The 13,271-nt window shown below is 57.1% G+C and overlaps 1 protein-coding gene across 1 annotated transcript in view; it reads left to right on the top strand.

Annotated features, from left to right (window-relative positions):
• The first annotated feature begins 1,038 nt into the window (after nt 1-1,038).
• LOC119100030 (sodium channel protein 60E) overlaps nt 1,039-13,271 on the top strand; it is a 55,199-nt gene continuing 42,966 nt past the window's right edge. Inside the window, exons 1-8 of the mRNA XM_037223146.1 lie at nt 1,039-1,123; nt 3,607-3,778; nt 4,285-4,365; nt 5,186-5,330; nt 9,024-9,158; nt 11,594-11,959; nt 12,008-12,257; nt 12,309-12,532. Coding sequence (XP_037079041.1) covers nt 1,039-1,123; nt 3,607-3,778; nt 4,285-4,365; nt 5,186-5,330; nt 9,024-9,158; nt 11,594-11,959; nt 12,008-12,257; nt 12,309-12,532 — 1,458 coding nt within the window. The remainder of the gene's footprint in view (nt 1,124-3,606; nt 3,779-4,284; nt 4,366-5,185; nt 5,331-9,023; nt 9,159-11,593; nt 11,960-12,007; nt 12,258-12,308; nt 12,533-13,271) is intronic.

The following is a 13,271-nucleotide window of genomic DNA, read 5'->3' as shown; positions in this document are numbered from 1 at the left end:
GGAGAGGCGGAGCGGGGAGGAGAGAGGAGAGAGGAGCGCCGAGGAGGAAAGGAAAGGTGGAGCGGGCAGGGAGAGAGGGGAGAGGAGCGCTTGGTGGGAGGAGAGATGCCGCTGGGGAGGGGAGGTGAGGCAGAGTGAGGGAGGGCAGGAGAGGTGGAGAGGGGGAGGGGGAGGGGGAGAGGAGCGCTGGGTGGGAGGAGAGACTCACAGGGGAGGGAAGGATGTGTGGCATACATCTCTCCCTCCCCGCGGAGCGGGAGGGAGAGAGGGGAGAGTAGTACTCGGTGGGAGGAGAGACGGCACTGGGTAGGGAGAGAGGGGAAAGGAGTGCTGGGATGGAGGAGAGACGGCACTGGCGGGGATGATACAGCACTGGAGAAGAGAGAGCAAAGAGGCAGTTGCGGGAGAAGAGGGACGGCACTCGAAGAGAGGAAAAGGCAATAATGTGGAGATAAGAAACGGCATTGGTGAGCATGATGGACGGCACTTAAGAAGAGGGAAGACAGTGATAATAGTGGGAAAGAAGAAAGACGTTGCTGGGGCAGACCAGAGATGTCACGGAGAGAGGGGGAGTCAGTAACGAGAGGCCCCAGAGACGGTGCTGGGTAAGGTGCTGGGCGAAGCGATAGAGACAAAAAAGAGAGGAGGGGCGATGGCGCTGGGCTGAAGGAAGACGACATTGGGGGACAAGACAGCGGGCAATATGGGAGATGAGAGAGAGGACTGAGAGAGAGGAGGGACATAGCTGAGAGAGAGAAGGGAAAGAACCGAGAGAGGGAATAGATGCCGCTGAGGTAAATAAAAGCCAGCATTAAGAATAGGGAAGTGAGGGACCGCATTGGAGGAGAGGAGCGACAGCACTGCACTGGTGAAAAGTAGAGACGGCACTGGCAAGAACGAGTGCGAGACAGCAGGGAAGGTCGAGACAGGAGATGGTCGTTTTAGGCTTACGACATGAAGAACAGAGGAGTGCGGGGAAGTAAGAGGCTTCCATTGGTGGGTGCGCATTTTAAGACTATTCTTATTCACGGGGTAGAGATGGAGACCACCTACTGCCGAGACTGCAGAGCGGCCAAGCGGGAGAAAGTGGTGGACAAAATCGAGGAAAGGCTGCTGTGCAGCTGTGCAAAGCTTGTGAAACCTACGCCTCCACATCTTCGTTTTTTCTCTGGACCATAAAAGTGCAAAACATGTCTCAGGAGTAGTGATAAAATTGCCGCGCAGTAATCCAAGATGTACAATTTGCCTGCCACGCACCACTGTTGTCCATGCGTTTGCGCTTTGGTACGCCAGCTGTGTGTCCTTTATGGTTGATCTGAAGATCGCTGAACTTTTCAATGGACAATCGCTTAGCCCGTAAACTTTTGGCTGCAGGCTTAGTTTGCCTTCAAAGAAATCTCTGCCAGTTAAATTCAACGCCAGAGCTATTGTCCATTGTTTAACTTGATGCGCTGCCTCGGACGGGATCGGCGGCATGATACATAAGTGAGACGGCAGTTTATCTGGCAGCGCCTGGCGCCATCCGGCAGTTAATCTGGCAGCACCGGGCACCGCTCGACAGTTGATCTGGCAGCGCCAGACGCCGCCCGGCAGTTGATCTTGCAGCACCGGGCACCGCTCGACAGTTGATCTGGCAGCGCCGGGCGCCGCTCGGCAGTTGATCTAGCAGCGCCAGACGCAGCTCGGCAGTTGACCTGGCAACGCCGAGTGCGTTCGACAGTTGGCCTGGCAGCGCCAGACGCCGCTCGGCATTCGATCTGGCAGCGCCGAGTGCCGTTCGACAGTTCATCTGGCAGCGCCTGGCGCCACCCGGCAGTTAATCTGGGAGCGGTGGACGCCGCTCGGCAGCTAATCTGGCAGCACCGGGCGCCGTCCGGCAGCTGATCTGGCAGCGCCGAGTGCCGCTCGGCAGTTGATCTGGCAGCGCCAGACGCCGCTCGGCAGTTGATCTGGCAGCACCGGGCGCCGCTCGGCAGTTGATCTAGCAGCGCCAGACGCAGCTCGGCAGTTGAGCTGGCAGCACCGGGCGCCTCTCGGCAGTTGATCTGGCAGCGCTGGGCGCCGCTCGGCGGTAGACCTGGCAGCGCCGAGCGCCTCTCGACAGTTGATCTGGCAGCGCTGGGCGCCGCTCGGCGGTTCGCGGCGCCGTCCCTTGCGGCTCGTCCGGGCGCGCTCCCCGCCTGTTGTCCCCGGCCGCCGGACGCCCAGGCGCGGCGGGGCCGGCAGCGGTGTCGTGTTTTTTTTCGCCGGCGCCGACGGCAGGTCGATGTCGTCTCGCCCGGCTCCGGACGGCCAGGCGCCGCTACGGCAGTCAGCCACCTGGGGCCGGGCACCGGGGCTAGGACACAGGTACGAGACGGCCCACACAGCAGCGTCCTCCATGGCCGCCGGCCGTGGAGAAACGCTGTCGAGGCGAAGACCCGCAGCTAAAGAATGACAGGCTGACATCGACACGCTGGCGGATCGGGTTGATTCTGGTGGCGCATTTGAAAGAAGTTTCATATAAACTTAGATGTGCTTGTTATCTTTTTGTGGCAAAACTTGGTCTTAACTTGGCGGCTGAATAGTGCTTCAGGTGTTACATTAAGCCGTTGCGTTTTTGAATTCCAAGAACCGTTCAGTGCATGGAGCTTCGAAAACAGTTATCACATTGGAGTTATACAGAAATTGGTTATGTTTTAAGGCGATGTATATAGCGGTGTCGTTTAACAGATATCACTCCCAGAAGTTAACGCCACACGAGAGTTTGAGGTAGGTCATAGGTAAAACTGAAGAACAGTGGTGTGTCCTGTCCCTTACATCAGCACCTGCCACATCTCAAATGCATAAGCAAAGCGATTGACGATATACCAACAACCGTCATCTTGCAGTCTTCAACGACACCGAGTTTAATAAGTCGACTCAATGTTATTTATGACCAGGTTCCCGTTTTTGCCCGTTTCGTCCACATCATCGATGTTCTGATAAATCACTTGGTGTACTAAGTGCGCTCAAAATACGCGCAATGTCTGGTTGATCGATTTTGTAATATGTCTATATTTATGCATATGTATTGTATATGTTTCGTCAAGCAGTGCAGTGCACTCCGATCAAAATAGCTTATCCTTCTCTTAAGGTTGGTTGGCTTCTATTAGGAGGTTTTGCCGCTCGGGGATCAGGGAATTAGAACATGATGCTGTTCTGGCGTTCTTTTCCTTCAGTGTAGCCAATGTATTTCTAAGCACGTTCGCACATCTTTTTCTCGCTGCCTCCCCTTGCGACCACAGCTTCCTCAATGCTGTGATCCGAGACTATAGCGGGAGATGCTCCCCCGTCCGAGTTCACGTTATCATGTCAATTGGCTTGCAGAGAAAAGCTTTCCCTCGCTTATCAACGTCATACTTGAAATCCAGTGTTATCGCGGAGATTTGCTCCACAAATGACGATGCTTCTAGGCTTTCCGTATCGCTGCTTTATCCCGTTTCATAAAAAAGCATTTCGAAATTCCGATTTTGCTAACGATAGCGACAGCCTGACCATGTTTTGGGAGTACGGAAACAAGATGCTTTGATGCGTCACATTTTTGTTCGCCTCCCGTGTCACGCCCTCTTTCCCTCCTCTCGGCAGGGCTGCGAACCATCATCAACGCGCTGCTGAACTCGCTGACCCAGCTGGTGGAGGTGATGTCGCTCACGCTCTTCTGCCTGATGGTGTTCGCCCTGTTCGCGCTGCAGGTCTTCATGGGCGTCTTGCGCAACAAATGCGTGCTCTCAGCCGAGACGGAGACCCAGTGGCAACTGTGAGCACTCTTTCCAGACGGTTCGCTGACCCCTGAAGTCACCTCTGGCACCATCTGCGGCGCTATTGCCGGCGCTTGCTCAAAAGGGCGCCTTCCAGCTGGGCTGGCGCGTCACTTGCTCCGAAGCCGCTCACGCGTGAAATCGCTGTTATTAAACGGCTCGAACTGTTTCCGGGATTGATTATTGGGTCTGAGAGTGACTGACGTTGACAACCCGCTGCGCTCTGGCCATTGGTTTCTCCGCGCTGGACGGCAGCTTTACGCGGAGGTGACCCTTACGCCGGCGTCTCTAATAGACTCGTCGCTGTAGCGGATGTACTGAAATATCTGGTCAGGGGGAGAGCACACGCTTGACTGGAGGCTATCAGCCAGGCCGTGCAGTGCGCAGCTGCCGTCTCATTGAATCGCCTGCCAGACGGCTATAGACGGCACAGTCTGCTACGTTGCTTTCCCAGCCAGAGCAAACAGCGGAGGGCTTCGAGGCTTGACGAGGCGTCACTTTGCAGGCACACGAACGACAGCTCATTCTGGGCGAAGGACAACCACACGGAGGACTTTATGATCTGCGGGAATGGCTCCGGGGCGCGGTGAGTGTGAAGTCAGATTTGTCTCGGACCTGGTGTCGATAATGTCCCGCGGTAGCAGCTCCCAAAGACGCTCCCCGGTCGCGATACGGCCTCGCGGCACTCACCCCTGTGTCGTTATTGTGCGATGCATAGCGGCCGGAGAGGCCGACGGAAGAGCTGCGCCACGGAGTAATGGTTGAGCCCGCTCCGCTCTCTGACGGGTCGTGGGCGTTTGGGGAGGAGAAGGGGGGGAGGGGGGGTCGAAATCATTCGGAGGAGCTCGAAAGACGTTTCACTTCCCATTGTGAACGGTCAACGTCCTCACTTAATGGCCCGTTTCGGTTAACGTCGTGGGCACTAGATTGGTGTCTCTCAATTGCATGTTATCGGGTCACATTGCCGCCAAGGCAGCTGTATCTCACCAGGCTTCCCATCACCCGCCCCACCAGCACCAGGTCTTAGTGCCGCCATTTGCTGCGGAACTAATGCACCGGAAACATTAAGAGCACGGAGCCGGTTTTAATGCAGGCGGATATACACGCACTCCGCATAAATTTAGTTTGGGCCGCGTTGTGGGCGCCCATAGCATGACAGCAGCAATCTCGGAAAGTAGCCCGCCGTCATGCTCTCGACACCGTGCATTATGCGCTTGGCGTGCATATTTCGCGGCGCACGGCCAATCGGTTCTAATCCATTGTAGCTCACTCATGAAATCACACTCCCGTGTGACGTCATTATCCCATCGCGTAACGGTACATCCAGCGTATGACCACCTGTTATCGCCCTGTGTGACGCCACATTCGCCTTGCGTGACGTCACATTCATATTCTTCCGTTCGCAGGCAATGTCCGGATGGCTACAGCTGCCTGCCAGGGATAGGGGAAAACCCGAATTTCGGCTACACGAACTTCGACAACTTCCTTTGGTCCATGCTGACTACCTTCCAGCTGATCACACTGGACTTCTGGGAGGACGTCTACAACAAGGTGATGGAGCCCCAGTAGGCTGACAAACCACCGGTACGGGTGCGGGCGGCGCTGAGGGAGTCGTAGCCTCTGGTCATAATCCCTGTTCCGCTGCGCCCATGCTGAAAGGTGCAATTGAAAGCTTGCATCGTGGTGGTGGCGCGCGCACATGGGAGTGGCCGCACCGTGCCGACATGTCGACATGGTGGGTGACGTACGCCGACCTCGGTCGACCATAATGTCCGTAAACCCCGCTGATGACACGTCAGTCTATGGACCTCTGACTGGGGTGCGGACGTCACCTCTATCGACTGCGGACCGTGGCTCGGTTGGGACTTTTTCGAAGCTCGATTGCGCAGTGGATGTCCGGGACGCCAAGCTGTGCAGCGCGCTCGTGCCCTGCTGAGCCAGGCCGCGCGCGCGCTAACCTCCCCGTCGCCTTGACCGTCAGCAGACACGGTGGCAATCGATGGAGCGTCGCTCAATGCCGCGTCACCGGCACTCGGCCCGCTTTCGCTACGGTCTCCAGGCCCGTACACAATGCAGCATGAACATAACCCAAACACTATAGACACGCATGCGGAGCCATAATGGATTAGCCGTCCGCGGGGCGCTTTTGATCTTTCCGTTGCCACAGGGGGTCAGGCATGCTGGCATTTCGACGTGTAATTACTCGGCTACATGCAACAGATGCGTGAATAAGTTCGCGATGCTTAGCAACTTCCCGCCTTCGGGGAGCCAGAAAAAGGATAATCGGCCCTGACATTTGGACTGACAGGGGTCGGATGCATGTGGCTGGCCACTAGGCGAGACACACGGGCGGAAAAAACATACTGAATGTCAAGTTGGTTTCCTAACCTTATGGTCAAGTTCGTCCCCTTATCTACACTTTCGGCTTTTCGTTCATTTTTTCCTCCGTTGCTTCGTTCTACCTTCCCTCGACCCCTCGGACAATGCGGACACGACATATGTGTCTGCAGGCGTCAGCTTGACATCCAATGTCCTGCGTGTCCAGCCCCATGTCGTGCCGTTGTTGACATGACCAGCAAGGCCGGCCATTTTGTCCCATCTCCCCTGCGGCATGCCAACCAGCGTCAGCCGTGTTGTACAGTCCGCCCGCGACCCGGCCGCCCCCGTGGGGCCCGTCGCGCCCGTCCAGCAGCGCTGCGCACATGGTCGGCACGGCCCGGCCATTTTGTCCCGTCTCCCCTGACCCGGCATTGACCGGGCCCCTCACCTCAGTGGCACACCATTGACCGGAGGGACATAGTCGACCCTCTGGTTTCTTCAAGAACGATCGGGCCGAGTTAGAAAAATATAAATGCCAATCGATAGCCCTCTGGCATGCGGTCTCAGAGCATCCGAAGAACTGGAGCGGCTCCCGCCGCCACGGCAGACCGGAGCTCCGCCGCCCGGCGCTACCGATCTGAGCTTTCCTGGACAGGGAGAATATGCACCGCAATTAATTTCAAGCCATTACTGAGTCTCACTGCTGCAGACCATTATTTGAGACGTGGTACAGGCATTTCCATAGTTGCATCTAGGACCGTTGCTTTACAAAGTTGAGATTAAGGATACAAACTTTTCATGTACAACGTTGAGACCACAGACATCTTCCTTCCTTCGGTTTTTGTGTCAGTTTGCCTTCGGCAATGCACTTCTGTCAAAAATCGGCAAATATTACGTCACTCTTACGCGACGCACACTTTACGTATTGCGGCTTTATAGTTGCTATGTTGGCACCAGACAGAACTGATCAATTGAGAGGTATGAAAAGTTGGATACAGAAAAATAAGAGCAAAAATTCGACGACGTTTTTTAATTATGGCGAGTACTCGAAGGGGGAGCAGTTATGACTGCCCTCGGTAAATACCGGCTAGGGCATGTCAAGCAGCGCAAGGCAAGCTGTACAGACCATCTGCGATCTCGGTGCGCCATGGTGCCTGTCGACCCAGTCCATCCGCACTGCTCACACCGCTGCTGCCCCTGCCCGCTGCCTTGTTCGGCACAGACAGGTGGTAGCTTGCTGCACCCGTGGGTCTGCCGCTCCGCCGATCTGCGCCGCTCACGCCGCCCACCGCCCACCGCCCGCCGGCCCGTCGTGCTCCCCCGGCGCGGGCGGACCCGGGGACAGGCCGGCCGGCGGCCGGCGGCCGGCGGCGCGGCGAGTGTTTTTGTGTGTTGCTGTTATTGAATTGGCTCTCGAGGCCCGGTGTGAGGAGCGGCGCGGGGAGGGTGACAACGATCAATGCTGCGGCGGGTGTGGTCCGGTCAGGACGGCAAGAACCGGGCAGCTGCGCCCCGGCTGTCGGCTGTCCGAGCCTGCGACCCCCCGAAAGAACACCGGGCGGCGCCTGGCTAGTTGTCTGTCATCCGGCACCGCACGAACTCCGACCGCCGCCGCGCAGTGTTTGTTCGGCGTGGTCGGAGATGACCGCGCCGAACAAACACCGGGCGGCGCCGCGCTGGTTGCCTGAGTCTCCGACCGCGCCAGCAGTGCAGTGACGCAGCTTAGATGGAACGCCAGCGCGCACTGCTGGTGGGAGCAGTGATGACGGAGAGTGGAGTCCACGCCGACGCCAAATTCACGGCTCAGCATTCTTGACGCGAGCAGATTTTTGACAGAAGTACGCGCTATCTGGTGACAGTCGCCTCCCAGGCGGAACATTTTTACCACAGAGACCAAATATTCTTGTCTTCGTTCTATTCTGTCGGCCATCAAGCCATTTTTATAAAAATTTAATACGGACGCAATTGTTTTTGTGATAAAGCAGCGTTCGGTTCTTTTATATTGGGAATAGAATCAGAAAAGACAGCCTGAGAAATGACCGCTACAGTTTTAAGAAAAAAGCAGGGTGCTGCTATCCTCCGAATTAAAGGGAGCGCTCCACATTTAGACGGGATTTTGAACTGAAATGGCCACTTTGAAGATCATTCGGCGCAGTTCACAGCCCGTCTTCCAATGGCCAAAGACCCTCTAGTTTCTGAGCTACCGCCCGCGAAGATGTGCAGACTTCTTCGGGAAGACAAGTTCAATGTCACTCAGGCATCCGTGACGCCATAATGACGTCAGTGAAATCCTCCCATTCCATTGGTCATGCGATGATCAAGGCCAATAAAAATATAGTTGTCGAGTCTTTCATATCTAGCGTTCTTGACCACGATTTCCAGATGTAGCGACCGTCAATTAACTCTCAACCGATGCTGTGCAAGGTGCAAGGACGCGATCAAACAATGACATATTGAGGAGCACAGTTACTAAACAGCGAAATTGTGTTGACTAGGGCAGCCGTTTTCAAGCTCGAGATATACCAAAAGTTGTAAGTGAGCTTCTTTGATCATACCTGATGCTTGGTTAAGCTTCTTAAAATGTGGAGCATTCCCTTTAACTGGCGCGCTACGCCACTCGTGTCATAACGCTCTGGGGCCGCCTCTGAGTCTTTTAACGGACAACGTCTACGGGATTGATGCGACTGGGCCGTCGACCGCCGACGCCATAAGGGAGCGGGAAACCTCGTGCAGAGTTCTCCAGCCAAGCCGAGGCGCATTGCCGCTCTCACGAGAGATAAGGGAGCGGGAAACGTCATGCAGAGTTCTCCATCCAAGCCGAGGCGCATTGCCGCCCTCACGAGAGGCGTTGCCAAGCGCTCCGTTCTGCTGGCTGCCAGTATGGCCGAGTCATCGCGCGCGCTCTAACCCGCTCCGTTGTTCCAGATAATCGCTGCGATGGGTCCCTGGAGCATCCTGTTCTTCGGCCTGGTGGTCTTCTTCGGCTCCTTTTATCTCATCAACCTGATGTTGGCTGTCGTCGCCATGAGCTACGAGGAGGAGGCGGAGAACACGGAGGAGGTACGGTCAGCCTCCCCATCCCCCCGACCACCCCGCCCGAACTTCCGAGGTGGTAAAGTCAACCTCGTAGTTGATCTCAGGCCTGGCGTATCGGCCGTACACTGCTCCCCACAGCCCAAGAAGTCACTGTGTCGTGAACACTGCGCTGTAAATTGTGGCTGTCAACATGACCGATCGATGAGACAGCGGTGCGCTAATTTGGTCTAAATTGGTCCGAAAAGCACCGCGTAATACGTGACCCAACTATGAATGCTGTCCTCGACAACCCTGCCCATTTCTCATTCATATTAATCATGGCTCTCGCCATCAAATCATTTCTGGCATCACCCGAGGGATCTGTCCCATGTGACGTGCCGCGGGACATTTTCCCGGCCCGAATGTAATATTTGCCACGCCCACCCACACCGTGTGGGGCTATTGAGGTCGCGCTCTCTCAGCCACAAAGTCGCGAGTGCTGGAGTCGGCAGGGGCTATTTTCAGCGGCGTTGTGTTATGTGAATGTCTTATGTGACGTCATGCTACGCTGCCTGCAGTCTGTGCGGTGTTGGCTTAAGCTCGTGCATCGGGGGGACGTGGTAAACGGAAAGGTCTGGCGTTGTCCTTCGTCTGGTTTTCAGCCCAAAACATTTGTTTTTGCTGTGTTGCCTGTAATACTTAAGTCCTTTCACATTTTGATACTTTCCGTTGTGATCTCGAAATTTGCTACGGCTTTAACCGAGCTCAAGCTGCATCAGCTTTTTGATCACGTCAGCAACATCACAACCCCTTAAACGTGCGAGTTTCGGAGTCCGACTCCATTGGGTCCATCATTCCCCCGGAACGACTTTCTGGCCAATCCCCCCCCCCCCCGTGATCGCCTGCCCCTTCAAGCAAACTTCCTTACAGTCGGCATCGGCATAGAAAGCAGCACCCCATACGCGCGCTCACCGAGCCACTCTCCGGGTGCGGGTGCGCTCCCACACGGCTTGGCCGTCGCTTGCTGGCAGCGCCGTCGAAATGCAAACGATGCTAATCCCCCGCCCGGCGCGCGTGCGCTGCCGCTCGCACCTCGTCTGATTCACACGGGCTGTCGGCGGCGACGTGTCGTGCCAGGCCGGATGACCAGCCAGGTCAGGTGGCCGTGCCAGGCCGGGTGACCAGTCAGGTCAGGTGGCCGTGCCAGGCCGGATGACCAGCCAGGTCAGGTGGCCGTGCCAGGCCCAGTGACCAGTCAGGTCAGGTGGCCGTGCCAGGCCGGGTGACCAGTCAGGTCAGGTGGCCGTGCCAGGTGGGGTGACCAGCCAGGTCAGGAGACCGTGCCAGGTCGGGTGACCAGTCAGGTCAGGTGGCCGTGCCAGGTGGGGTGACCAGCCAGGTCAGGAGACCGTGCCAGGTCGGGTAACCGTGCCTGGTCAGGTGACCACGCCAGGACAGGAGGTCTTGCTAGGTCAGGTGAGCGTGCCAGGCCGAGTTACTGGGCCAGGTCAGGTGGCCGTGCCAGGCCGGGTGATCGGGCCAGGTAAATTGACCGGGTGAGGTCAGATGACAAGGCCAAGTGTTGTCACTGAGCCAGGTCAAAGCACCAGGCAAGACCACATGACCGGGCCACGTCCGGTGGCCGGGCCAGTTCAGATGAGGGCCAGGCCAGGTCAGATAACCCCACAAACCAGAGAACCGGACCGCACCGGACGCCTGGACCGGACCAGGCGGCGCTGTTGTTGACACACACCGCGACTGGGTCTCTCTAACATGATCCAACAACGGGACCAGTGACGCGAGCGCTGTTGTCGCCGCGGAGGACCGCCCCGGGTGGCGAGCTATTTTTGGCCGGGCGTCGCGTGCGGTCGACAGTTGTGCGCCGCCGCAGGCGTCATCTGCCCCGCCGCCAATCTCACACAAGGCGAGAACTTTCAATTACTGCTCGCCAGCTGAGAGGTAAAGATAGACCAGGAAATCGACCGCGCTACCAGGCGATGGATTTTAATCAAGAGCCCTTCGCAAATCAGGCAGGGTATCTGCCGGTTGTGTCATCAGCCATATGGGTCTGGTGGAAGCATGGTCCAACCCATATAGCGAGCTGATCACCCTATATTTCAGCTCGTCTTCTTCGTGAATGATTCATGCTGGCTGAAATGAACGTCCGCACCGTCTTCCTGTCCTAGGAAAGATGAGCCTTATCCGAAGGAACGTATGTAACGTAATGATTTTGCTAAGCCAAAATTTACCTTGGTCGCATAATCTCGTGAGTTCGGGATATTGGGTTGAAATTACAGGTCCGTGAGGCGCTAGCTATCTGAGGCATCCCTAATCCCATCATGTGTATTATTCATTTCTTTTTTTTTACTTTTCGAGTCGTCTCACAAATGATGTACATTATGGATATTATTTCATAAGCTATTGCGTGTATAGCTCCGGCTTGCTGATCCCTCAGTTGTAAAACAAGTGCCCATTTACAGGAGAAAACCAAGGACCTGGCCGATCACAGAGACGACTCAACCTTCAGCTTCGACCCCTCCAACCTGAAATTACACCGTCTGGACAAGGACAGCAAGTTCCCGACGATACGACTGAAAAACCGGACTCTGTTTGCCTCGTACACGTACAACAAGAAGAAGAAGAAGAAAAAGGCCAAGAAGCGGGCGGGCGACAGCGCCACGCGTGAGGACGACAGCTACGTCTCCAACGAGGGCCGCTCCAGCGTACCGCCTCCGAGCGAGAGGCGTGCGAGCGAGGACCAGGAGGAGCGCGAGGCGAGCGAGCCGCGGCCGCGCGCCACGCTCGTCGCGGAGCTGCTGAGCGTCGAGCCGGCGTCGTCGCTGACAGCCGGAGATCTGCCGGGCGCCGTGCGCTCGCCGGCCACCAGCCCGCAGCGGCGGCCGTCCTCCACGGGCTTCGACAGCGCGCGCTCGCCGGGCGGCGTGGCGACCGTGGAGGTACCGTGCGACGAGTCCGAGCTGAACGTGCGCGCGCTGCCACCGGCTGCCGGCCAGCAGCAGCCGCAGCACCCGCTGCGCTCCTCCTGCGAGCAGCTGGACGCGTCGGACGAGACGCGCGTACAGATGTTCCCCGGCGGCGAGTCGGACGAGTACTACGTGCACATCACGACCGGGCAGCAGGCGGGCACGCCGCTGGACGAGGACGCCGTGTCGCCGTTGGCCGGGCACCGCACAGGCGGCCGCCGCGAGGCGCTGCGCACCGCTATGTTCGCCACCAGCGTCGAGTCGCAGGGCATCGGCGAGATGCGCGGCAACAGCGACTCGAGCACCAGCGAGCAACGCTCCGTCTGCGACATCCGGCGCAGCGGGATGCGGGACTGCTCGCTCGACGATTCGGGCGTGGTGGGCGACCACGAGACCATGTCCGACCGCGGCAAGAATCTCTTGGTGCGGACTGAGGTGAGACAGCTGATTGTTCTCCCCGCTGGGGATCTCTGCCGTTGTCAACGTGAAAAACCGAAATGTTCCGAGGTAGCAAATGTGGTGATCTCAAAACCGAACATGGGTTTCCACTATCACGTTTGTATCTATCGTATCTTTATCTTATTTCCTGAAACAAGAGATCCTCATCTTCCCATGTGAGAAACTTTTTGGCCAGCTTTTGAATGGCAATGTGTCAAATTTTACCAAAGCCCACACCCCCATCGACATTTACTTGACTGCGTTGTCACTGGGGCTTAACGATGCTTCCAGCTGCTGAGGTTATGTGGCGCCGCCTTCCTCTCACCCTGGCACGAAGGGCGAACACCGCGGTGAATCGAACCCCGTACTTCTGGTTCCCCAGACCTCGTAGCCATCTTCTATATCACCATTCCAGTGTGAGGGTCGCTCCAAAAGCTGACCCTGGCCGCCCACTATCGCTCGATTTCCTATGGGTCAACGCCGCCGTCGCTCGGCAAAGTTGCCCGTGATGACGTCACTGAGGTCGTGACGTCGCTGATGGTTGTTGCGGCGCAATCACGCAGACGCGGTCGTTACACAGTGGTACGCGCGGTCGTTACGCCATATCTGATATCTGGTGGCGCCAGGCGCAGCCGGCCGCTGCCTTCTCGCAGAGCACAAACGAGGTGATCCCGGCATCGTTAGGGTTCGGGACAGGCGTCTGCTCAGGCGTCGGCGGGAGATGCGAGGCGATGGT

The sequence above is a fragment of the Pollicipes pollicipes genome, unplaced genomic scaffold (assembly GCF_011947565.3).
Source record: "Pollicipes pollicipes isolate AB1234 unplaced genomic scaffold, Ppol_2.1 Scaffold_4881;HRSCAF=5763_pilon_pilon_pilon, whole genome shotgun sequence".
Classification (NCBI taxonomy): domain Eukaryota; kingdom Metazoa; phylum Arthropoda; class Thecostraca; order Pollicipedomorpha; family Pollicipedidae; genus Pollicipes; species Pollicipes pollicipes.
Note: the sequence above shows the minus strand (reverse complement) of the source record. Positions and strands in the feature narration are given on the sequence as shown.